Source organism: Puma concolor, chromosome A2 (assembly GCF_028749965.1).
Source record: "Puma concolor isolate L17-30 chromosome A2, mPumCon1.1.hap2, whole genome shotgun sequence".
Taxonomy (NCBI): domain Eukaryota; kingdom Metazoa; phylum Chordata; class Mammalia; order Carnivora; family Felidae; genus Puma; species Puma concolor.
The window spans coordinates 74,648,353-74,676,185 of NC_141668.1; the positions used below are offsets into that span (position 1 = coordinate 74,648,353).

At 36.0% G+C, this 27,833-nt stretch overlaps 2 protein-coding genes and 1 long non-coding RNA gene across 4 annotated transcripts in view; 2 read left to right on the plus strand and 1 right to left on the minus strand.

Moving 5' to 3' along the window:
* The window catches only part of LOC112867013 (leucine-rich repeat and death domain-containing protein 1), a 29,904-nt gene extending 3,388 nt beyond the window's left edge, over positions 1-26,516 (plus strand). The window contains exons 2-4 of one of the 2 annotated variants that reach the window (XM_025929974.2): positions 11,103-11,264; positions 13,554-13,671; positions 14,315-14,501. In XM_025929974.2, coding sequence (XP_025785759.2) covers positions 11,103-11,264; positions 13,554-13,671; positions 14,315-14,501 — 467 coding nt within the window. Of the gene's footprint in view, positions 1-11,102; positions 11,265-13,553; positions 13,672-14,314; positions 14,502-26,399 lie in introns of those variants that run through there. The other variant, XR_015247515.1, reaches the window with a different exon arrangement.
* LOC147583269 (uncharacterized) overlaps positions 1-27,833 on the minus strand; it is a 61,030-nt gene that overhangs the window by 19,820 nt on the left and 13,377 nt on the right. The gene's annotated exons all lie outside the window — the stretch shown is intronic.
* The window catches only part of CYP51A1 (cytochrome P450 family 51 subfamily A member 1), a 35,520-nt gene continuing 34,109 nt past the window's right edge, over positions 26,423-27,833 (plus strand). Inside the window, exon 1 of the mRNA XM_086696432.1 lies at positions 26,423-26,536. The gene's annotated coding sequence lies outside the window, so the exon portion shown is untranslated. The remainder of the gene's footprint in view (positions 26,537-27,833) is intronic.

The window sequence follows — 27,833 nt, forward strand, 5'->3', positions numbered from 1 at the left end:
TTGTCCTCATGGAGAAGGACAGTTATCTTGCCTTACAGTTCTCTCTACAGGCCTTGATAATTCTACCCTGCAGGTTTGCATCTTCTCCTACCTGTAAGACAGCTAGTTAAGCTAGTACTGTTCTATCTGTTGTTTACAGCTGGCGTCTGTTCTGATGGGTCAGTGCTTGTGCCAAATAAGTTGTTAAATTTTTTTAAAGAAATTTTTTAAAATATACCTTTTAATGTTTATTTTTGAGGAAGAGAGACAGAGTATGAATGGGGGTGGGGCAGAGAGAGAGGGAGACACAGAATCTGAAGCAGGCTCCATGCTCTGAGCTGTCAGCACAGAGCCCAAAGCGGGGCTCGAACTCGTAAACCATGAGATCATGACCTGAGCCGGAGTTGGATGCTCAACCGACTGAGCCACCCAGGCGCCCCAGTTGTTAAATATTTTAAATAGCACAACTGCTTACATGTACTAATGTAACAGCCTCTGAAAGGACTCCTACCTATATAGCCTCTCTCTCTCACTTTGTTGCTGCCGTATTTAAAAACATTTTTATTAAAGTATAATATACATAACAAAAAGAGTACATACTGTCTCAAGAGATTAAAATTAAAAGTAGAGCTACCATATAATCCAGCAATTCTATTTCTGGGTATTTATCTGAAGGAAAAGAAAACAGTAACTCAAAAAGATATGTGCACCTCATGTTCATTGCAGCATTATTTACTTAAGTGTCCATCAATGGATGGATGGATGAAGAAAATGTGGCTTGTACACACACACACACACACACACACACACACACACACACACTGGAGTATTATTCAACCATAAAAAGAAGGAAATTTTGCCATTTGCAACTACATAGATGGACCTGGAGGGCATTTTGTTAAGTGAAATAAGCCAGACAAAAACAAATACTGTATGATTTTACTTACATGTGGAATCTAAAAACTGAACTCATAGATAAGGAGAACAGATTGATGGTTGCCACAGGTGGAGCTGGGCAAAATGGATAAAGGGTAACAAAAGGTACAAACTTTCAGTTACAAAATAAATAAGTTCCGGGATGTAATGTACATCATGGTGACTATAGTTAATAATATTTTTGGTATATTTAAAAGTTGTTAAAAGAATAGATCCTGGGGCGCCTGGGTGGCGCAGTCGGTTAAGCGTCCGACTTCAGCCAGGTCACGATCTCGCGGTCCGTGAGTTCGAGCCCCGCGTCAGGCTCTGGGCTGATGGCTCAGAGCCTGGAGCCTGTTTCCGATTCTGTGTCTTCCTCTCTCTCTGCCCCTCCCCCGTTCATGCTCTGTCTCTCTCTGTCCCAAAAATAAAAAAAAAAAAAAAAAAAAAAAAAAAAGAATAGATCCTAAAAATTTTCATTGCGAATTTGTAACTATGTATTTTTTTAAATGCTCATTTATTTTTGAGAGAGAGAGGGCAAGCGAGGGAGGGGCAGAGAGAGAGGTGGGGAGGGGACTGATGATCCAAAGCAGGCTCTGCATTTACAGCAGCAAGCCCAATGTGGGGCTCAAACTCATGAACCTCAAGACCATGACCTGAGAAGAAGTTGGACACTCAACTGACTGAGTCCCCCAGGCACCCTGTAACTATGTGTTGTGATGGATGTTAACTAGACTTATTATGTTGACCATTTTACAATATACAAATGTTGAATCATCATGTCATACATCTGCAACTAAAATGTTATATGTCAATTATAATTCAATTTTTTAAAAGTACATATTTTTTTTTTTCAACGTTTATTTATTTTTGGGACAGAGAGAGACAGAGCATGAACGGGCGAGGGGCAGAGAGAGAGGGAGACACAGAATCAGAAACAGGCTCCAGGCTCTGAGCCATCAGCCCAGAGCCCGACGCGGGGCTCGAACTCACGGACCGCGAGATCGTGACCTGGCTGAAGTCGGACGCTTAACCGACTGCGCCACCCAGGCGCCCCTAAAAGTACATATTTTAAGTATACAGCTCAATGAACTTTCACACACTGAACAAACCCATATTTCAGAACCTCGATCAAGAGACAAGACATTCCCAGAAACCCTTTCTTATGCCATTCCAGTCACTTTTCCCCTTTCTCTCAACCAAGGGTAAACACTATCATGATTTCCAATAGTGGGCCTTAAATGAAGTCATGAAGTATATACTCTTTTATACCTGGATTCTTTCACTCAACATTATGTTTGTGAAATTCACTCATGTTACTCTGGGTGGCTGTGGACAATTCACTCTCAGTGCTATTCATATTCTGCTGTTGATAAACATTTAGCAGAAAAGCAATTCTTTTCTTGTGGTCAGTAAAAAAATGATTTTAATCCTTTTAAATTTATTTGGACTAGCTTTATGGCTCAGCATATAGGATACCTTGATAAATACACCATACACCCTTTTTTTAATACAAATTTTAGTCAACAAACAGTGTAATATTGGTTTCAGGAGTAGAATTCAGTGATTCATCAATTACATTCAACACCCAATGCTCATCACAACAAGTGCCCTCCTTCCTACCCATTATCTATCTAGCTCATCTCTCACTCACCTCCTTCCATCAACCCTCAGTTTGTTTTCTATTTTATGAGTCTCTTGTGGTTTGTTTTCCTCTCTCCTCTCCATCCCCCCTTCCCATATGTTCATCTGTTTCATTTCTTAAACTCCATATATGAGTGAAATCATATGGGATTTGTCCTTCTCTGATTGCCTTATTTTGCTTAGCATAATACATTCTAGCTCCAAACACATGATTGTAAATGGCAGGATTTCGTTCTTTTTGATGGCTTAGTAATATTCCATTGTATATATATACCACCTCTTCTTTATCCATTTATCGACTATTGTCGATTATTGTTGATAATGTTGCTATAAGAACTGGGGTACATGCACCCCTTCAAATCTATATTTTTGTATCCTTTGGGAAAATACCTACTAGTGCAATTGCTGGGTCATAGGGTAATTCTATTTTTAATTTTTTGACGAGCCTCCATACTGTTCTCCAGAGTGGCTGCACCAGTTTACATTCCCATCAATAGTGCAATCACACACTATACACTCTTTAAAAAATATACTCTGAAATGTTAGCTACAGTGTTTTATGAATATCATATTAAGTCCAGATGGTTGATAGTTTTGTTGGAATCTTCTGTCTTTACTGGTATATTATCTTGTTATGCTTTAGAAAATAGCATTAAAATCCAAAACTATGGTTGTGTAATTGTGTATTTGTTGCTTTCATTGTCAACTTTTTTTCATGTATTTTGAAGAACTGTTATAAGAAAATGCACATATATAATTATTATGACTTTCAATTCTAATACATTTTTTTATCATCTGAAATCCCCAAATGTCCCTCTTTATCTCCAGTAATAATCTTTATCTTGAAGGGTATTTTATCTAATATTAAGATAGCCACTCCAGTTTTGTTAAGCTTACTGTTCACATGGTATATCTTTACTATCAATTTACTTTCAACATATGTGTCTTTATATTTAAAGTATATCCCTTGCAGGCACCTGGATAGCTCAGTTGGTTAAGCCTCTGACTCTTGACTCTGGCTCAAGTCATGAGATGAAGCCCCATATCTAGCTCTGTGTTGACAGCATGGAGCCTTCTTGGGATTCTCTCTCATCTCTCTGCTCCTCTCTAAGTAAAATAATAACTGATTAGCTAACTAAGTATTACAAAATAAAGTACATCCCTTGTAGACAAAATGTAGTTGGGCCTTGATTTTCATCCTTTCTGGCAATCACTGCCTTTAACTGGAGTATTCAGTCAATGAACATTTAATGTAATTATTGGCACAGTTGGATTTAGATCAGCCATTTCACCACTTGTTTTCTGTTTCTCTCCTCTGTTAACTCTTTTTCTGTCTTCTGTTGAACTATTCTTGTTTAGTTGCTTTCAAGATGTTCTCATCTTTGGTTTTCAGCAGTTTGACTATGTTGTGCCTAAGTGTGTTTTTTATTATAATTTAGGTGAAATTCACACAACATAAAATTAACAATTTTAGAGTGAACAATTTTGGTGGCATTTAGCACATTAACAAAGTACTACAATGTACCACTACCTCTATCTGGTTCCAAACATTTCATCAACCCCAAAGGAAGCTTTTACTCATTATTAAACAGTTACTCTCTGTTCTCCCCTCTCCTCTCCCTCTTGTAACCATCAATGTACAGGACACCTCTATGAAGATGCCTAATATTATGGATGTGTCATACAAATGGAATTGTATAATATATGACATTTCTGGATTGACTTCTTTCACTTAATGTTTTCAAGTTTCATCCATGTTGTAGCTTGTATGAGTAGTTCCTATTATGGCTGAATAGTATTACACTGTATGTATATAATACAGCTTGATGATCCATTCATCCTCTGATGGACATTTGGGCTGCTTTCATCTTGTGGCTATTGTGAATAATGCTGCTATGAACATGTTCACACATGTGTTTATTTCGGTATGTTTTCAATTCTTTGGGGCATATTCCTAGAGATAGAATTCCTGTGTCATATGGTAATTTTGTATAATTTTTTGAGGAACTGTCAAATTGTTTTCCACAGAGGTAGAAGCATTTTTTTTTTTTTTAAGATTTCTTTTTTTTTTTTTATTTTTTTTTTTCAACGTTTATTTATTTTTGGGACAGAGAGAGACAGAGCATGAACGGGGGAGGGGCAGAGAGAGAGGGAGACACAGAATCGGAAACAGGCTCCAGGCTCTGAGCCATCAGCCCAGAGCCCGACGCGGGGCTCGAACTCATGGACTGCGAGATCGTGACCTGGCTGAAGTCGGACGCTTAACCGACTGCGCCACCCAGGCGCCCCAGGTAGAAGCATTTTAAAGTCACACCAGCAATGTACAACAAGTGCAGTTTCCCCATATCCTTGTCAATATCTGTTGTTTTACAAGTTTTGGATTACAGTTATGCTAATGAATGTGAAATGGTTTTGATTGAAATTTCCCTAATGACTAATGATGTTTAGCATCTTTTTTAGGTGCTTGTTGGCCATATGCCTATGTTTTTGGAGAAATGTCTATTCAAGTCTGTGGCCCATTTTTAAATTGGTTTTTAATTGGGTTATTTTGTTGCTGAGTTGAAAGAGCCCCTTATATATTCTGAATACTAGATCCTTATCAGATATGTTTTACAATTAATTACTTCCTTTCTATAGACTGTCTTTTCATTCTGGATAATGTCCTTTGATACATAAAAGTTTTAAATTTTCAAGAACTCCAATCATCTAGTCTTTCTTTTTGTTGCTTATGTTTTTGGTGTCATAACTAAAAATCTATTAGCAAAATCCAAGATCACTAAGATTTGTCCCTATGTTTGGGGCGCCTGGGTGGCTCAGTCGGTTGAATGTCCAACTTCAGCCCAGGTCATGATCTCACACTCCATGAGTTCGAGTCCTGCGTCAGGCTCTGTGCTGACAGCTCAGAGCCTGGAGCCTGCTTCACATTCTGTGTCTCCCCCTCTCTCTGCCCCTCCCCTGCTCATGCTCTGTCTCTCTCTGTCTCAAAAATAAAATAAAAACATCTCTTTAAGTTATTAATTCATTTTGAGTTAATTTTTATATTTGGTGTGAGGTAAGAGATCCACTATGATTCTTTTGCATGTGGATTTGTAGTTATTCTAGCACCATTTTTTGAAGATTATTTTTCCCCTTTGCATGATCTGAGCACCCTTGTTAAAAATTAATTGGCCAACTCTGGAAAACAGTATGGAGGTTCCTCAAAAAATTAAAAATATAGCTACCATATGACCCAGCAGTTGCACTACTAGGTATTTATCCAAGGAATACAGGTATGCTGTTTCAAAGGAACACATGCACCCCAATGTTTATAGTAGCACTATCAACAATAGCCAAAGTATGGAAAGAGCCCAAATATCCATCGATGGTTGAATGGATAAAGAAGACGTGGTATAAACACACACACACACACACACACACACACACACACACACTGAAGTATTACACGGCAATCAAAAAGAATGAAATCTTGCCATTTGCAACTACGTGGATGGAACTAGAGGGCATATGCTAAGTGAAATTATTCAAAGAAAGATGAATATCATATGACTTCACTCATAGGAGGACTTTATGATACAAAACAGATGAACATAAGGGAAGGGGAGCAAAAATAATATAAAAACAGGGAGAGGGAAAAAACATAAGAGACTTCAATATAAAGAACAAACAGAGGGTTGCTGGAGGGGTTGTGGGGGGGGATGGTCTAAATGGGTAAGGGGCTTAAGGAATCTACTCCTAAAATCATTGTTGCACCATGTGCTAATGAACTTGGATGTAAATTATAGAAAATAAATAAATTAGAGAAAAAAAATTAATTGGTCATAATATGTGGGTTTATTTCTGGACTCTCAATTCTATTCCATTAGTCTGTATGTCGAACCTATGCCAATCTCACACTATTTTCCACTTAGTTAACATAAAATGTAATATTAGTTTTAGGTGTAGAATGTAGTGATTTAACACTTCCATACATCACCTGGTGTTCATTACAAGTGCACTCCTTAATCCCCATCACGTATTTAACACACCCCCCTACCTACCTCCTTTCTGGTAACCATCAGTCTGTTCTCTATATTTAAGAATTTGTTTCTTGGTTTGCCTTTCTCTCTCTTTTTTACCCTTTTGTTTTGTTTCTTAAATTCTATGTATGAGTGAAGTCAGTTTCTCCGACTGACTTACCGTAATACTCTCTAGCTCCATCCGTGTCAATGCAAATGACAAGATTTCATTCTTTTTATGGCTGAGTAATAGTCCATTGTATTACATGTATCACATCTTCTTTATTCAGCAGTTGACGGAAATTTGGGTTGTTTCCATAATTTGGCTATTGTTGGTCATGCTGCTGTAAGCATCAGGATGCATGTATCCCTTTGAATTAATATTTTTTACTCTTTGGGTAAATATCTAGTAGTGCAATTGCTGGATCATAAGGTCCTATGTTTAACTTTTTGAGGAACCTCCATGCTGTTTTCCAGAGTGGCTGCAGCAATTTGCATTCCCACCAACAGTGCACAAGGTTCCCCTTTCTCCACATCTTTGCCAATACCTGTTGTTTCTTGTGTTGTTGATTTTAGCCATTCTGACAGGTGTGAGGGGATATCTCATTGTAGTTTTGATTTGCATTTTCCTGATGATCAGTGATGTTGAGCATCTTTTCACGTGTCTGTTACCTGTGTGTCTTCTTTGGAGAAATGTCTATTCATGTTTTCTGCCCATTTTTAAAATGGATTACTCATTTTTGGGGTGTTGAGTTTCCTAGGTTCTTTATATATTTTGAATATTAACTATCAGATATGTCATTTGCAAATATCTTCCCCCATTCCATAGGTTGCCTTTTCGTTTTGCTGATTGTTTCCTTCACTGTGCAGAAGCTTTTTATTTTGATGAAGTCCCAATAGTTTATTTTTGTTTTTGTTTCCTTGGCCTTAGGAGACATATCTAGAAAAAAGTTGCTACAGTTGATGTCAAATAAGTTACTGCCTGTGTTCTCTTGTAGGATTTTTATGGTTTCAGGTCTCACATTTAGGTCTTTATTCCATTTTAAATTTATTTTTGTGTATGGTGTAAGAAAGTGGTCCAGTTTCATTCTTTTGCATGTTGCTGTCCAGTTTTCCCAACACCATTTGTAGAAGAGACATTCTTTTGCCATTTAATATTCTTTCCTGCTTTGTCAAAAATTAATTGGCCATATAATTGTGGGTTCATTTCTGGGTTTTTTATTCTGTTCTGTTGATCTATGTATCTGTTTTTGGGTCAGTACCATACTGTTTTGATTACTACAGCTTTGTAATATATCTTGCAGTCTGGAATTGTGATACATCCAGCTGTATTTTTATTTTTCAAGATTGCTTTGGTTATTTGGGGTCTTTTGTGATTCATACAAATTTTAGGATTATTTTGAAAAAGGAACAAAGTTGAAGGACTCCTGAAACCTGATTTTAAGCCTTATGAAAGGCTATGGTAGTAAAGTGTAGTATTGGCAAAATAACAGACATAGATCAGTAGAACACAATACATAGGCTAGAAATAGACCCATGCATATATGGTCAATTGATTTTTGACAAATATGCACATGTAATTCAACAGAGAAGATGGTATTTTCAACAAATGGTGCTGGAGCAACTAGATGACCAGAAGCCAAAAAACAAGATAAACTGCAACAATAATAAAACTTTGATCCACACCACATACCATATAAAAAAATCAACTCAAAATGAATCACAGATCTAAATGTAAAAGCTAAAACTATAAAACTTCTAGATAAAAACATAGAAGAAAATCTTTGTAACCTTGGCAAATATTTCTTAGATATAACACCAAAATCACAATCCTTAAAAAATTAATAAATTGAACTTCATCAAAATTAGAAACCTCTGCTCTTCAAAAAGTGTTGTTGAAAACAAAAAGAAAAGCCACAGACTGAAATATTTGCTGAATATATAAAAAATAACTGTCAAAAGTCAACACTGAGCAGTTAACTCAATAAAAATTGGCATACAAGTTACGGAAAGAACCAAAATTTCCATCAACTGATGAATGGATAAAGGAGATATGGGACATATATACAATGGAATATTACTCAGCCATAAAAAAGAAAGAAATCTTGCCATCTGCAACAACATGGATGGATCTAGAGAGTATTATGCTAAGTGAAATAAGTCTAAGAAAGACAAATCCCATGTGACTTCACTCATATGTGGAATTGAAAAAACAAAGTAGATGAACATGGGGGGAAAAGAGGTAAACCAGGCAACAGACTCTTAACTATAGAGAATAAACTGAAGGTTACTAGAGGGGAGATGAGTGAGGGATGGGTTAAGTGGGTGATGGGTTAAGGAGGGCACTTGTAGTGATGAGCCACTAAATTCCACACCTGAAATTAATATTATACTGTATGTTAACTAACTGGAATGTAAATAATAACTTGAAAAAAAAGAAAAATTGGCATAAATTGTGAACACTTTACAAAGAATGTATATGAATGGCAAATAAGCATAAGAAAATATAATGATATCATTAGTCATGAGAGAAATATGAATTAAATCTACAATGAGATCTTTGTATTAGAATAACTAAAATTAAAATCTGACATTACCAAGAACTACACCTGGAACTCGGATACACTGATGGTAGGAATGCAAAAGGGTACACACTCTAGAAAACGGTTTCATAATTTCTTATAAAGTTATATGTATATTAACCATACAACCCATCAATCACACTCCAACTACACTTTTAAGCGAAATGAAAATTTAGATTCAATAAAAAACTGAGTACAAATATATAGAGTGGTTTTATTCATTATTTTTCATTTCATTTCATTTCATTTCATTATTTTTCATTATTTATTCATTCATATCAAGTGGAATCATTCTAAACATCACTTATTTAGTGGATGGATAAATTATCACATCCATATAATGGAATACTTCTCATTAATAAAAAGGAACAAACTATTGCTATGTCAATAGACACCAATAAATCTCTAATGTATTATGCTAAATTAAAGTCAAACCCTAAATAGAATATGTTGTGACTTATATTTATTATACATATGCATAAACATTATATATTTATAATTATGGGCTTACAATGTTTATAAAACCCCATATACATATGTAGGTATGTATTTGTACATCTATCTGCACATACCCATTCCCAAAAGCAATGAGCAAAACTAGTATCCAGATCTCCAGATCTTGGTTTCTTTGTTTTTTTTGAGATAGAAAGTGAGAGCATGCACAAGCAAGGGAGTGAGGGACAGAGTGAGAGGGAGAGAGAATCTCAAGCAGACTCCATGCCCAGTGCAGAGCTATCCCACAACCATGAAATCACAATCTGAGCCAAAATCAAGAGTTGGATGCTCAACCAACTGAGCTACCCAGGTGCCCCCAGATCTTGGTTTCTGAATGCCATTCTTCATTAAAAGGAAGCAGGTTCCTTTATTTATGACTATAAATAATATAACTATAAATGTATAAATAAAGGCAAACTTTAGGCCAGTTCCTCTCTAAATGATTACAAATTCTTACCTTGTCAGTTACCACAACTTTACTTTTTATGTTCAGTTTATATTGAGTAAGGTGATGTTGAAAACATATTTAGGGAAGTAGAGTTTAATTCACACTCCTTGATGGTGGACTAGACTTAGCTTAGTTTGGAACTCAGTTCTAAAAAAATAGAGTATGGACAAGAAAAGAATGAAAACATTATATTGGAGAAACCTGGCAAGACACTAATTTAGCTGTGGGATCAAGCTTAACATCGCTAGTGACGTCATACAGGTATTAGGTACCTTTGCTGTGATATGATGATAGTTCTTCACTTCTGTGGCATTCTTTCCAAAAAACCCCATAACCCAAGTGTTATCATGAGAAAATATATCAGGTAAATTCAAACTAAGGAATATTCTACAAAATACCTAGTCAGTACTATTCAAAACTGTCAAGATCATGAAAAACAAGGAAAGACTGAGAAACTGTCTCGGACCAGAGGAGATTAAGAAGACATAACTATATGCAATGTGTTATCCTGGCATGGATTTTGGAACAGAAAAAGGACACTGATAGAAAAACTAATGAAATCCAAAATTGTCTGAAGTTTAATAGTAATGTGCCAATGTTAGTTTCCTAGTTTTGACAAATATAATATGATGATGTGAGATGATGACATTAGGGGAAACTAAATCTGGATGAGGAATCTATATTCAAGAATTCTCTACAATTTCTGCAACTTGCTGTAAATCTGAAATTATTCTAAACAATCTAATTATCCTTAAAAAATTACCATCACACTTACTCTATAAAATCCTTTCCCGTACTGTAAGAGGACAGCCTCTTAACTCATTTTTCCATCCTCTGAGAGAATGGAACCACAGCTCAGTTTCTATACATCCTCCTTTTCACGCCTAGCAAGTGGACTTCAGTAAGAATTTACATCTGCCAGCACTGTGAGGGTCCTCTGGTACTGTGCCAGTGAGACACAGTAAATGCTCCATAAATAGTTGTTTATCTTCATATTTTTCTTTATACAGAAAGGTATAATTCAATTATAATTTTTTTCTACTAGGAAATAATCTGACAGATCTGCCTAGGGGTATCCACAACCTTTTTTCACCGAAGGAGATAAATTTTGATGATGACACTTTGCTGAGACCTCCTATGGAAATCTGTAAAGGAAAACAACTCTATACGATTGCACACTATCTAGAGAGGGCAGATCAAACAGATGGTAAGTGATAAGTGAGTGATTCACTAGTTTACATGTCATTTTCTAGTATCATCTATAAATTAGAAAATAGTTTTCTTTCGTTAGAGGTTTTCAATCTGGCATAGGCATGGAAATATTCATTATCTTCCCTTTTCTGAAGGTTAGGAGTTTATTTTGATAATTCATATTATTTAATCTGTGTCCACACAAACTAAACCATTGAAAATAGGCAAACCCAAGTGGAGGGTTGGGCTGCTTTCCACCTGTTGGCCTCAATGCCCTTCAACAAGTTTTTCATTATGGTTGTGGCCAAACTTAGATATTCCAGACAAAAATTTATTCACTGGTTCTGATCTGTATCACCATATATAGTTGCTCTAAAACTCTCATCTGGCCTTGAAGAAAGTCCTTCCATCTTTCCATTGAACCCAATCAGGTTTTGGCCCACTATGATCACCTATCTGCAGTCTGTGGGTAGTCTTCATTCTTTGTCCTTAAGCATTCCTTTGGTTGTCCCTGATTATTTCACACAGAAGGTCCATTTTCTTTAAGTGTCTTTCCACTGGACCAGATGGAGACTGGTTTCTCCAAGCCTCTGGGATGGAAGTTTCACTGTCCAATTTTTTCCTTGGGGCTAGATTCCCAACAACTAAGCTTTTTGCTAGGACTCTGACTTTGTTTCTTATAGCCAGTCCTTAGACTGGATTCAGATTTTGGTCTTCCAATTCAACGCAGTACTTAAGAAATATTAAATCAATTTAATACGTACTGATCCAGATTTGGGGAAAGGGAATATACAAAACTCTCCACCCAAATCATTCTACTATGTTCCCTGTCTGTGTAATCAGAAGCTTGCATCAGCATAATCTCATAATCTAGTAGTAGGGTCACTAAAATATACAGTATCGTTAAGCCACAATATACATGCATATGCATCACTACCAGTCAGAATTTTTTGCAAGATTTGGGCCTCACTGATGGAAGGAACCTAAGAGATAAAATTAAAAGTCACAGTAGCTGTTTTTTCTAACTTGCTAAGCAAGTTGGTTCTCCTAATTATTTTCATTAAAAAGGTATATTTTGTGGTAACTATTTCTATAAAATAAAGTTTTTTAGAAGTTTCCAAGGATCCATAAAGTATAGGAATACTGTTAGGAATACAGTACTTTAGAGAAGGGCTGTATAGTTACACAATTGAACTTCCCTGCTAAAATTCTGTTACTCAAGTTCCCAAGGAGGGAGGACTCATGTCATTCTATCCTCAATGGGGAAAGTGCAATGGGAAATGGCAACAGATCAAAGTCAGCAAAAATGAGAGAACCCTAGCCATTTGTCTCCTTTTTTAAAAGAAAAATTAATGTTTATATTTGAGAGAGAGAAAGAGACAGAATGCGAGCAGGGGAGGGGCAGAGAGAGGGAGTCACAGAATCTAAAGTAGGCTCCAGGCTCTGAGCTGTCAGCACAGAGCCCAACACGGGGCTTGAACTCACAAACCACCATGAGATCATGACCTGAGCCCAAGTTGGGCACTTAACTGCCTGAGCCACTCAGGTGCCCCTTTCCTTTCTATGTTCAAGGGGCCTTCATACTGCAGGCACCCAGGGACAGTAGAGAGGAAGTTGTCATGAGAAATGTATTTATTCCCCAATTAACAAAGAACATGGGGTTTCTTCCTTATGATTTTGCTTAGGATATTGGACTTTCATTTATATCATTAGCATACAATCTAGCCTGAGGGACTGAGATGATTATAGAGGGGTGGGAGATTGATAGTTCTTGAAACTTCCCAAAGTACCTTAGTCAACGAAATAAATCTAGTCCAAGATAGTTAGAAGCTTAAAAAAAAAAACAAACCTAAAAACTCTCTACTTACATCTAAGCTAGCATTCATTAAATAAGTCATTTGAATATAAAATATACATATACACACTATATCTATAGTAGATGTGAACTCGGTTTCTCATGGTGGTACATGAAGAAGTCCATTAAGAAGCCAGAATCAAAGGAAAGAGTTAAATTCATTTCAAGCCATGAAAGGATTAAAGAAAGGGTTTCAAAATCACTTTGAGGTTACTTATAATATACTTTTAAATGGCCATTTTATGTTGTAGGTTATTCAGATTTTAGAAAAAATAGAACAAATGATTCAAATTTCAGTTTGTAAATTAGGTCTGCATCTTCTTTTCAATTTTACTTGACATGGACATTTGATAGGAGCACAGAATAAGGAACCCAGATTTAATATTAACCCAAAGTAGAGTATATTTTTCAAAAGAGATGGCTTATATTTTCTTTTATGTTCAAATGTAGAGAAAATCCTAGAGAAGATCTTCAACATAGTTGCCAAAAATATCACTGAAACAAATTTTAAGTTTTTGTGTCAAAAACCAAGCTTGGCAATCTCAGAAACAGATATGCCTACAAAGAGGTATGTATGAGTGACAATATGTGGTATAAGCTTATTCTCATGTTGGTTTATATCATATTGATATTATAAGGTTTTGAAACAGTCATATTAACATGAATTCTATTTGCTGTAAAAGACTCTGATTTTAGTTTACTATGTATTTGTGAATCATGTGAGTAGAGTAGTTAAGAGTAAGGGCTCTCAAGGCAAACTGCTTGGCTTTAAATCACAACGAGTTTTGTGACCTTGTATAAGTCCCTTAACTTACAGGTGCTTCAGTTTCTCCACTGGTAAAATAGATATATTTAACTAAGAGAGTGTCATGAGATTAAATTATTAAGCATGTAGTACTATAGCAGTAATACACTGCCTGAGAATAAATAACCCACAATTATTGTTTTGAGATCTTGAGTAAATCTCTCTTAGAACTGAATGTTAATTGAATTGATTTCCTACCAGGAAATAAGGGTTGGCATGGGGCTAACATTCATTCACTATTTGCCAAGCTCTGTGCTAAATTTTATATAAACTTTCTTCATCAATTAATTTAATCCTCACTTCAATCAGGTAAATTGGTTTGAAAATGTAGGGTAGTAATATTGAAGTAACTTAAAACAATGTTCTTAATTGGTCATTAAAATAATATTATCTTTAAAATTTTCAGCACTGTTTCATTAAGTGAGAGAGTCCGCCAAGCACTTAATAGGTGGAAAACAGAAAGTAACAACCTGTCACTAACTATAGCTGCTTTAACAGACCAACTAACTCGGGCACTAATGATGATAGAAGCATATGAAATTATGGACAAAATAACAGCTTTAAAAGTTTTTACACGTGCAATTAAATTCTGAACAGTGTACTCATAATAAAAACTGAAAATTTATAATGTACTTACATAATTAAAACTGGACAAAAGAGAATTGCATGTCATGTCTCTTTTCATGCATTCCTAAGAGATAATGATAATTTATGGCTATCACTTTAATCACTGTGATAATAAAATATCACAGACACTGGTTTGTGTATTTGTCATGTTGCCCTGGAATTATGATAATAATAAAAAAAAATTTTGTTTATTTTGAGAAAGAGCGGGGGAGGGGCAAAGAGACAGGGAGAGAGAGAATCTCAAGCAGGCTCTGTGCTGTCAGTAAGAGCCCAGCATGGGGCTCAATCCCACAAATTGTGAGATTATGATCTGAGCCAAAATCAAGAGTTGGACGCTTAACTGACTGAGCCACCCACATGCCTTGGTAATGATTTTTAAAAAGAAATAATTCATCTTAAAAATTCTTTGTTATAGGGGCACCTGGTTGGCTCAGACAGATAAGTGCCGGACTTTAGCTCAGGTCATGATTTCATGGTTCGTGGGTTCGAGCCCTGCCGTCAGGCCTGGAGCCTGCTTCAGATTCTATGTCTCTCTCTCTCTCTCTGCTCCTCTCCCACTTGCACTCTGTCTCTCTCTCTTCTCTCTCATAAATAAACATTAGAAAAAAAAATTTTTTAATTCTTTGTTATATAATGCTTTTATACAACCCAGGATTTATAGGTAATAAGGTCATTAGTAACTTTCATTGGAGTTAGAAAGCAGGGCAATTTTGTTTTAAAGGCTAGCTTAAAAACTGAAATTCATGTACCATTCCTACTGTTTCTTCATTAGGAATGGGAGAGCTCTGTTAAATATAAACCAGAGCCAAGATCAGTAATCCTCTACAGATCTCCCTCAATTTTTAATAGGGTCCCATCCCGATAAATCCAATATGAATTTAAAATAACGTAAATCCAAAAAGCAGTTTATACCACATCTTCTTTACCCATTCATTTATTGATGGACATTTGGGCTGCTTCCAAATTTAGCTATTGTATATAATGCTGCAATAAATGTAAGAGTGCATGCATCCCTTTGAATTAGTATTTTTGCATTTTTTGGGTAAATGCCGAGTAGTGTGATTACTGGATCAAGGGGTAGTTCTATTTTTTAATTTTTTTGAGGAACCTCCAAACTGTTTTCCACAGTGGCTACACCAGTTTTCATTCCTACCAACAGTGCAAGAGGGTTCCTTTTTCTCTACATCTTCACCAACTCTTGTTTCTTGTGTTTCTAATTTAGTCATTCTGACAGTTATAAGGTGATATCTCATTGTAGTTTTGATGTGCATTTCCCCAATGGTTAGTGATGTTGAGCATCATTTTATGTGTCTGCTGGCCATGTGTATGTCTTCCTTCAAGAAATGTCTGTTCATGTCTCCCACCTATTTTTTAACTGGTTTATTTGTTTACTTGGATGTTGAGTTGTATCAGTTCTTTATATATTTTGAATACTAACTTTTTATTGGATATGTCATTTGCAAATATCTTCTCCCATTCAGTAGGCTGCCTTTTAGTTTTGTTGAATGGATAAGGAAGGTGTGGTATCTATACACAATAAAATATTATTCAGCCATAAAAAAGAATAAAGTCTTAATTTTTTTTTTTTTTAGTTTGGAGAGAGAGAGAAAGAGCATGAGTGGGGAAGATGGAAAGAGGGAGAGAGAGAGAATCTCAAGCAGGCTCCATACTCAGGGTGGGGCCCAATGTGGGCCTTGATCTCGTGACGCTGGGATTATGACCTGAGGAGACATCAAGAGTTGGATGCCCAGCCGACTGAGCCACCCAGGCACCCCAATAAGAATGAAATCTTATCATTTGCAACAACATGGATGGAGATAGAGAGCATAATGCTAAGCTAAATAAATCGGAGAAAGGCAAATACCCTATAATTTTGCTCATATGTGGAATTTAAGAAACTAAATGAGTAAAGGACAAAAGAGAGACAGACCAAGAAACAGACTCTTTTCTCCCCCCATCCCCACCAAGAAACAGACTGATGGTTACCAGAGGGGAGTTGGGTGAGGGATCAGTAAAATAACTGATGGGGATTAAAGAGTACACTTATTATGAAGAGCACTGAGTAATGAACAGAATTGTTGAATCACTATACTTCACACCTGAAACTAACATAACACTGTATGTTAACAATACTGGAATTAAAATTAAAAATTTAATTTAAAAGAAGTAGTTAACACAGCTAATCTACTGAACATCATAGTTTACCCTAGCCTACCTCAAATGTGCACAGAATACTTACATTAGCCTACAGTTGGGCAAAATCATCTAACACAAAGCCTATTTTATAACAAAGTGTTAAATATCTCATGTAACTTATTGAATACTGAAAGTGAAAAACAGAATGGTTGTATGAGTACAGAATGGTACTTATTTCTTAACTCTCTTTCATCATGGGTGAGGGGCTACTTCTAGGGATTCCACAGCACTTCTGGCCTACCCAGGCTAGCCAAGAGAAAGCTGTTAAGTTGGAAAGTTACAGGTACATACATTAGGACAACATTATCTATAACATGAATAGGACATATCTAGGAGATTTGAGGAGGGCATTAAGAATACTATATGGGGTAACAATATTTTGCAGGATTATTGTGGGGATTAAAAAAAAAAAGGCTGCCAGTCATTTTGAAATTGGGTGATGCTGCTTGTCTGAGACTCAACATCTAGAATCCTGCTTTGTCCCAGTCACCCTCTGATGACTTGAAGAAGGCCCTATGAATGGAGAATGAGATCAAGCAAGTGCTGTTTTGTCAAAATTCTTTCCATTGCAAAGGACAGAAACCTTATCTACTTAACCTAAACACAACAACAACAACAACAACAACAACACAAAACCACAAAAACAAAAACCTTGCTCATGTAACTGAAGCCAGAGAAGACCTAGGTGAAACTAACTTTGAGTTAACTGTGAGGAAGAAAAGTTTAATGAAACAAAACGCATTGCATTGTGTTTGGGTTCTAGGGGCAAAAACTGTTTAAAATCATTTCATTAAATTTTTACTTGTAGTAGGAAGAGAACAAAATAGTTAAAACTGTAGTTTCTAGAGTTCAACGCATTAAAAAAAAAAGCTGAGGCTTATTGTTGCATAATTTACACAAACAGATACAATGTAAAACTATCCAATTTTCAGAATTATTATTTTGTGACTTTTTAAATTAGGTAAATAATTTTTCACAAACATTTGAAGCAATAAAATCTTTAAAGTCTTCATTTGTGTAACAGAAAAGTAAACTAGTAACTTTATTTTCACAAAGAAAATTTTTATCTTGTGAAAAGTAAGTTGTTAAACAAAAATGTGTTTCTTTTGGCTTTCTATCTAGCTAACAAATTTTAGTGGTAAGAAGCTAACTTTCATTCTTAAAGAGAAAGTTAATATTTTTTAAAATATTTTTTCCCTAAAGAATGAGAAACAGCGCCTTCTATTTTTATTTCACGACTACATGAGAAACTGAGCAGTATCAGGATTCTTTGCTTTTCGTTTGACTCAGAGTCTATGTTTTAGCCTCATTTTTCTCAGGCTCTTCTCTGTGACAAAGGATGTCACAGAGACATCCTTTTGGTAGCTCATTAAAAAAAAGTTGATTTATTTCTTTGTATCTAGATATTCTAGAAAAGGAATCCAATTAGCTTGGTTTGTACTGAGCCTACATCTTGGACTGATATATTTTAGTGGATTATAAACAAAACAAGTGAGTAGTTTCTTTTATCCCTAACCTTATTTTCAAATTCTGATGATGAAGAAAGACAAATTTAAAGAATACCAGCAAAAGGAAATTTTTCATCCTAAACCTAGAACATAGCATAATCCATCCACTCCTCCCAGGCCAGCCTAAGACATATGTGGTTACTGTTACCACTTACCTCTACAACAAACCCCATTTTCTTTTCCTTCTTGGCATGCTACGAGACTACATTTCTAAACATCCCCTGTGGTTATGTGGGTCTACTGTGATTGAATTCTCACTAATGAAACAGGCAGAAATGATTAAGCTGTTTCCAGACCTAGCTTCTAAACAGACATTCCATTCCCTAACTGGAAGTCCTGTTTTGTAACACAGCTCCTCAACTAGGCATGGCTATTTTGTACTGTTACATAAGTGAGAAACTTACTGAGAGTCTGAGGTTTTGGGGTGTTTTGTTGTAGCAGTTAACCTACCCTAACTATAGGAGTAGCCTAAGCAAGAGCAGATGCAGGACTGTCCTCGTGCCAAAGTCTTGGAAGAGAAATTTGTAAGGGTTTTATGATTCAGTAAATACCCTTACCTTCCTTTTCATTTATATTAGCATTCCTCCTTATTGGCAGAATTAAAGGAGGGATTAGAAAAACTGAGAGGCGGCTGAAACTTTCTCTAGAGTCATCAAAAGAAAGGTGCTTCAATGGGGTGCCTGGGTGGCTCAGTCGGTTGAGTGTCCAACTTCGGCTCAGGTCATGATCTCGCGGTTCATGAGTTCAAGACCAGTGTCAGGCTTTGTGCTTACAGCTCAGAGCCTGGAGCCTGCCTCAGATTCTGTGTCCCCCTCTCTGTCCGCCCCACCCCTGCTTGTGCTCTGTCTCTCTCTTTCAAAAATGAATAAGCATTAAATAAAATTAAAAAAAAGAAAAGTGCTTCACATATAGATGATTAATAAATACCAGCTATTAATAGAGTTCTGTTTAACATTTAAACATTGTAAGCCCTGTTAATCTTTATGACTGTCTATTATGCTCCTTGAGGAAACTATAACTGAATTTTCCACTGTCTACCTTGGCTTATTATCATGTGTAGTATGCATCTATTTTATTATTCTAATTAGAAAACATGGTGAAATAACAGTAAAAGAAGTTTTTAAATAGGAAACAACATAACAGTGATTAAAACTAGGGGGACTGAGATGACAGTTAACTTTAATTTTCTTTTTGCTCATTTGTATTTTCCACTTTTTTCTCAATGAGTACATGTTACAAAAAGGGTAAAAATGGGGGCACCTGGGTGACTCAGTCAGTTAAGCATCTGACTTCAGCTCAGGTCAAGATCTTGGAGTTCGAGCCCTGCATTGGGCTCTGTGTTGACAGGTCAGAACCTGGAGCCTTCTTCAGATTCTGTCTCCCTCTTTCCGCCCCTCCCCCACTCATCCTCTGTCTGTCTCTCTTGCTCTCTCAAAAATAAATAAAAACATTAAAAGAAATTTTTTTTAAAGAGTAAAAATTAAGTCACATGATCCTATTCTCTTAACATAGCCAATTTAATGTTTGCATGTTATCTTTTACCTTCGAGTTTATAACATATGCATATAGTTTGTTTTACATAATAGCAGTACAGTAAAATACTGGACTTTGGAACCAAACTATTTTGCATCCCTAATTAACTCCTTGGTCTTGTGAAAGTCATTTAATCTGTCCCTTGATTTTCTCTTTTTAAAAAAAAAAATTTTTAATGTTTATTTGCTTTTGAAAGAGAGAGAGAGAGAGCGATCATGAGCAGGGGAGGGGCAGAGAGAGAAGGAGACACAGAATCCAACGCAGGCTCCAGGCTCTGAACTGTCAGTATAGGGCCCGACGCAGGCTTGAAATCACAAACTGTGAGACCATGATCTGAGCCGAAGTCGGCTGCTTAACCGACTAAGCCACCCAGGCACCCCTCTTGATTTTCTCTTCTGATAAAAAAATTCCTAAAGTGTCATGCTGTGGTGAAGATTTAGTGTATATAATGGATTAAATGCAAAAAAAAAAAAAAAAAAAAAAAAAACAATTTCTAGCACATATGTTTTTGTAATTAGCAACTATTAATATATATTAAAATTTTATATTTCCCCACTTTTCTATATGATCTTCATAATTATATTTTGGTAAGCATTCCATCTGTTGTTTAATGTTCCATTATGAAATATAGTAATAAAGTACAGTTGACCCTTGAACAATGCGAAGTTGGAGCACTGACCCTCCAGGCAGTTGTAAATCTGTATATAACTTTTTTTAATTAAAAAATATTTTTAATGCTTATATTTTTGGGAGAGAGAGACAGAGACAGAGCACAAACGGGGGAGAGGCAGAGAGAGGGAGACACAGAATACGAAGCAGGCTCCAGACTCCATGCTGTCAGCACAGAGCCTGACGTGGGGCTCGAACTCACAAACTGTGAGATCATGACCTGAGCCAAAGTCGGACACTTGAATGACTGAGCCACCCAGAAGTCCCTTTATATAACTTTGACTCCCCCAAACCTTAACTACTAATAGCCTACTGTTGAGCAGGAGCCTTACCAATAACATAAACAGTTGAGTAACACATATTTTGTATGTTATAGGTACTATGTATTGTATTCTTACAATGAAGTAAACTAGGAGAAAATAAAATGTTATTAAGAAAATCATAAAGAATAGAAAATACATTTTCAGTACTGTATTTATCAAAAAAAATCTATATATAAGTGGACCCACGCAGTTCAAACCCATCTTATTCAAGGATCGTCTTGTTCTAAAAATGTTAGGCAGTTGACATTTAGGTTGCTTCCAATACTTGACTTTCATAGCCATTGCTGCATTAAACATTTTTTTTTCAAAAATTTTTTGTATTTATTTAAAAAAAATTTTTTAACATTTATTCATTTTTGACATTGAGAGATAGCATGAGCAGGAGAGGGGCAGAGAGAGAGGGAGACACAGAATCTGAAACAGGCTCCAGGCTCTGAGCTGTCAGCACAGGGCCCGACACGGGGCTTGAACTCATGGAGTGCGAGATCATGACCTGAGCTGAAGTCGGACAATCAACTGACTGAGCCACCCAGGCGCCCCTCAAAATTTTTATTGCAGTGAAATACACAACAAAATTTACTATCTTAGTTATTTTTAAGTATGCTGTTAAATATATTTATAATTTATGCAATTATCATTACCATCATCTCCATGACTTTTGTCTTACAAAACTGAAACTCTAATTAAACAATAACTCCCCATTTCTCCTTCCCTCCAGTCCCGACAACCACCATTCTTTCTGTCTCTAGGATTCTGACTACACTAAGTACTTCATATAAGTGGAATCATATGTTTTTGTGTTTTTGTGACTCTCTTATTCATTTATAGTTAAAGTAATTACTGATGGAGGATTTAACTTCTGTCCTTGTGCTGTATGTTTTCTATATGCCATATAACATTTTTGACCTTCATTACCTGCCTTGCAGTCTTCTTTTGTGCTTGTCCGATTTTTTTTTTTTTTTTTGCAGTGAACTCTTTAAATTCCCTTCTTATTTACTTTCATGTGTATTTCATAGCTATTTTTTCTCTGTGGTTACCATGGGGATTACATTTAACATGCCGAAGTTGTAACACTAATTTGAATTTATGCAACCTTAATTTCAATAACATACAAAACTCTGCTTCTTTACAGCTCTGTCCCTTTGGTTGTTATGTCACAAATAATAATTCTTTTAAAGGCATTAATGTCTTAAATATATAGAAAAATATAGAGTTACAAACCAAATTTATAATATGTTAGCTTTTAAAACTGCCTATGTATTGAGGCCAGCATTACCCTGATACCAAAACCAGATAAAGACACTACAAAAAACAGAACTATAGCCAGTATCTATGATGGACATAAGTGCAAAAATCTTCAACAAAATAGTAGCAAATTGAATCCAATAATACATTAAAAAATCATTCACTGTGACCAATTGGGACTTATTCCTGGGATGCAAGGATGTTTCAATATTTGTAAATCAATCAATATGAGGCATCACATCAATAAGAGAAAGAATAAAAATTATATGATGATTTCAATATATGTAGGAAGAGCATTTGACAAAGTGCAGCATCCTATTCATGATAAAAACTCGTAATAAAGTAGGTTTAGATAAAACATACTTAACATAATAAAGGCATATATGAAAAACCCACAGCTAACATCACACTCAATGGTGAAAACTGAGAGATTTTCCTGTAAGGTCAGGAACAAGACAAGGACGTCCACTCTTACCACTTCTATTCAACATAGTACTGGAAGTCCTAGCCATAGCAATCAGACAAGAAAAAGAAATAAAAGGCATTCAAATTGGTAAGGAAGAAGTAAAACTTTCACCATCTGCAGATGATATGATACTACATATAGAAAAGCCTTGGGGCGCCTGGGTGGCGCAGTCGGTTAAGCGTCCGACTTCAGCCAGGTCACGATCTCGCGGTCCGGGAGTTCGAGCCCCGCGTCAGGCTCTGGGCTGATGGCTCGGAGCCTGGAGCCTGTTTCTGATTCTGTGTCTCCCTCTCTCTCTGCCCCTCCCCCGTTCATGCTCTGTCTCTCTCTGTCCCAAAAATAAATAAACGTTGAAGAAAAGCCTAAGGACTGCCCCAAAAAACAATCAGAACTGATAAATGAATTCAATAAAATTGCTGGATACAAAATATACAGAAATTCGTTGCATTTCTATACACTAATAATGAAACAGCAAAAAGAAAAATCAAGAAAACAATCTCATTTGCAGTTACATCAAAAATAATAACTAGGAATAAACTTAGGGAGGTGAAAGACCTGTACTCTGAAAACTATGAAACACTGATGAAAGAAATTGAAGATCACACAAACAAATGGAAAGATATTCTATGCTCATGGGTTGGAAGAAGAAATACTGTTAAAATGTCCATACCATCCAGAGCAATCTACAGATTTAATGTAATCCCTATCAAAATACCTTTTTCACAGAACTAGAACAAACAATCCAAAAATTTGTATGGAACTACAAAAGACCCTGAATACCTAAGCAATCTTGAAAAAGAAAAACAAAACTGGAGGTATCACAATCCCAGATTTCAAGATATACTACAAGGCTGTAGTAATCAAAAGAGTATGTTAGTAGCACAAAAATAGATACACATATCAATGGAACAGAATAGAGAACCCAGACATGAACCCACAATTATATGGTCAATTAATCTTTGACAAAGAAAGCAAAAATATCTAATGGGAAAAAGAATGTCTCTTCAATAAGTGGTGTTGGGAAAACAGGACATTTAGATGCAAAAGAATGAAACAGGACCACTTTGTTACACTATACACAAAAATAAACTAAAAATGGATTTAAGACCTAAATGTGAGATCTGAAAGCATAAAAATTCTAGAAGAGAGCACAGGCAGTAATTTCTCTGACATTGGCCAGTACAATATTTTTCCAGATGTGTCTCCTGAGAAAAGGGAAATAAAAGCAAAAATAAACTAATGGGACTACATCAAAATAGAAAGTTTCTGCACAGTCAATGAAATATCAACAAAACTAAAAGACAACCTACTAAATGGGAGAAGATATTTGCAAATGACACATCCAATGAAAGATTAGTATCCAAAATGTACAAAGAACTGATGCAACCCAACACCAAAAAAACTAACAATCCAATTAGAAAATGGGCAGAAGACATGAATACACATGGCCAACAAACACATGAAACAATGCTCAACATCGCTAATCATTAGGGAAATGCAAATCAAAACCACAATGAGATATCACTTCAGACCTGTCAGGATGGCTAAAATAAAAAACACAAGAAACAACCAGCATTGGCAAGGATATGGATACCATATATACCATATATATTACCACCATATATGTATGGTATATATACCATATATTACCATATATGGTATATATATATGCATGGTATATATACCATATATATATATATATATATATATATATATATATATATGGGTGAAATAGATGAAGGGGAATAAAAGTACACTTATCTTGATGAACAGTGACTAATTTATAGAATTGTTGAATAATTATATTGTATACCTTAAGCTAATATAATATAATATTATATGTTAATTATACTGGAATTAAAATAAAATCAAATAGCCTGTGTATTTACCATTCCCCATCCCAATCCCCTCACAGGCAGTTGTGCACATGTTCCAGGAGCAGTCTGCACACAACCTGCAGGAGCCAGAATGGGCAAAAAAAGGACCCTGTCCTCCAAATATTAGATATCTGAGCTCTTCTGGCTGACTGCTGCTTCTAAATAGAGAGGTGTAGTCAATAAATAGGTGACCATTATTGCACCTCTCCTAGATATTGCAAGACCCTCCCCCTCAGGCTGAAGTGACTTCTCTGGGATTTAAAGGGCTAGTGCCCTTCCCTTCTCCCTTCATTTTTCTTTTTCCTCTTTTGGGAGCCAGACATTAAAGACCAGGACATTCAAAAACAATTGCACATACAAGGAAAATCAGAAAGTGAGCAACCCCCAAGGAAAGACTCAGAAAAGACATTAAGTTTAAACCTTAGGCTGATCCTCAGCACAGAAAGCCTACAATAATCAAAACAAAAAACAGCAAATTAAATTATTAGATCCAAATGGCCTCTATGAGCCCAGTATTATCCTGATACCAAAACCAAACAAAGACATCCTAAGAAAAGGGCAGTCAATATTCCTTATGAATACAGATGCAAAGATCCTCATCAAAATACAAGCAAATCAAATCCAGCAACATACAAAAATAATTATATACCATGACCAGGTTGGTTCAACAAATGAAAATCAATGCAATATGATATATTAATAAGGACAAAAACCACATGATCAGCTCAGTAGACATAGAAAAGGCATTTGAAAAAAATGCAACACCCCTGCAAGATAAAAACACTGAACAAACTAATAATAGAAGGGAATTAACTCAATCTGATAAAGAGTATCTACCAAAAAACTCACAGCCAGCATCATCAGCGGTGTCTGTTCTTACCATTTCTATTCAACATTGTGCTGGAGTTTCAAGCCATGACAATTAGGCAAAAAAAAAAAAAAAAAAAAAAACCAAACAAAAAAAAAACAAAAAAAAAAAAACGAAAGAAATCATACTGGAAAGGAAAAAATAAAATTATATATGCAGATGACATAATCTTGTATATAGAAAATCCCAATGAACTACTGAAAACCTATTAGAACTAGTAAGTGAGTTCAGTAAGGTAGCAGGATACAAGATCAATTTACAAAAAGCAACTGTAATTCTATACAGTTATAATGAACAATCTAAAATGCAATTAAGAAAATTATCCTATGTGGGGTGCCTGGGTGTCTCAGTTGTGTCTGACTCTTGATTTTGGCTCAGGTCATGATCTCATGGTTGGTCCTGAGATTGAGCCTTGTGTCAGCTCTGTGCTGGGCATGCAGCTTGCTTTAAGATTTTCTCTCCTTCCCTCTGCCCCTACCCTACTGGCATGCATGGGCTCTCTCTCTCTCTCTCTCTCTCTCTCTCTCTCTCTCAAAAAAAAAAAAAAAAAAAAAAAAAAGAAAGAAAGAAAAAGAACAAGAAAAAAAAGAGAAAAATTATCCCATGTATAACACCATGTATCCATGTATAATGTCATACAAATAAAATACTTAAAAATGCATTTAACAAGAGAAATGGAAGGCTGATGAACAGAACACTTTACATCATTCAAAGAAATTAAAGAAGACTTAAATAAATGGAAAGACATAGCTGTTCATGGATTATAAAACTTCATGTTGTTAAGATGGTAATACTCCCCAAACTGATCCACAGATTCAATGTAATCCCTATCAAAGGATAGCTGGCTTTTTTAAAAGAAATTGATAAGCTGATCCTAAAATTCATATAAAAATTGGAGGGACACAGAAAAACCAAAACAGTCCTAAAAATTAATAACCAAGCTGGAAAACTCATATTTCCCAATTTCAAACTTATAAGAAAGGTACAGTAATGAAGACAAAATTCATATGTTGAAGCCCTTAACTCCTATGTGACTATATGCAGAGATAGGGCCTGTAAGGAACTGATAAAGGTTAAAATAGGTCATAACGGAGGGGCCCTAATCCAAGGCTGATGTCATCCTTTTTGTTTGTTTGTTTGTTGTTTTTTGTTTGTTTTATGTGGTGTCATCCATATAAGAAGAGGAAGAGACATCAGAGTTCTCTCCACCATGTAAGGACACAGTGAGAAGATGACTGTCTATAAGCCAGGAAAGAGCTCTTGTTAGGAACTGAATCAGCTAGCACCTTGATCTGGGAATTCCAACCTCCAGAACTGTGAGAATATTAAATTCTGTTGTCTAAGCCAAAAAAACAAAAAAAACAAAAACAAACCCTCATATTTTGAATTATATGCTTTAGAAAATAGCCACTTCTTTTATTATATTTATGTATTTCTTAAGACGATATTAGGCCTGGTGTGATGCATTCTGGTAATATGGTCCTGGGGAGAGGAGATGAAATGTGAGACAATATTCCTGTGCATACAGGAAGGGTTCTTCTTGAAACTAGGAAATAAACTGAGAAATTTCTTGTCAAATCACATAGAGAAGGAATTACAAGTCCATGATCTGTATCTGAGACCCCCAAAATAGATTTGCCATCTGAGTTTTTCACATCTTAAAAATGAAAGACATACAGATTCTGCACATTTAACACCTTCGGCAGAACCTAGGATACCAGGGTACCATTATCAAACCATATTTCTGTAGTGAAAAATATGAGTCTCCACACTACATGGGATAAATAAAGCTTATAAATGTCTGATAATCAGTTTAGGTCATTTTGAAAAATTTTTTTAAAAAAAGTTTTTAAGTTTATTTATTTATTTTGAGAGACACAGAGGCAGCGTGAATGGGGAAGGGGCAGAGTGGGAGAGAGAGAATCCCAAGCAGGCTCTGGGCTGCCAGCTCAGCCTGATGCAGGGCTTGAACTCACAAAACCACGAGATCATGATCTGAGCCAAAACCAAGAGTCAGACACTTAACCAACTGAGTCTACCAGGCACCCCTTTTTTAATTAAAAAAAATTTTTTTTAATTTACACCCAAGTGAGTTAGCATATAGTGCAACAATGATTTCAGGAGTAGATTCCTTAATGCCCCTTATCCACTTAGCCTATCCCCCCTCCCACAACCCCTCCAGTAACCCTCTGTTCTCTATATTTAGGAGTCTCTTGGGGTGCCTGGATGGCTCAGTTGGGTAAGCGTCTGACTTCAGCTCAGGTCATGATCTCACAGCTTGTGAGTTTGAGCCCCACATCAGGCTCTGTGCTGACAGTTCAGAGCCTGGAACCTGTTTGGGATTCTGTGACTCCCTCTCTCTCTGCCCCTCCCCCACTCACTCTGGCTCTCTCCCCCTCAAGAATAAATAAGAGTCTCTTATGTTTTGTCCCCCTCCCTGTTTTTATATTATTTTTGTTTCCCTTCCCTTGTGTACATCTGTTCTGTGTCTTAAAAGTCCTCATATGAGTGAAGTCATATGATATTTGTCTTTCTCTCACTAATTTCACTTAGCATAATACCCTCCAGTTCCATCCATGTAGTTGCAAATTGCAAGATTTCATTCTTTTTGAC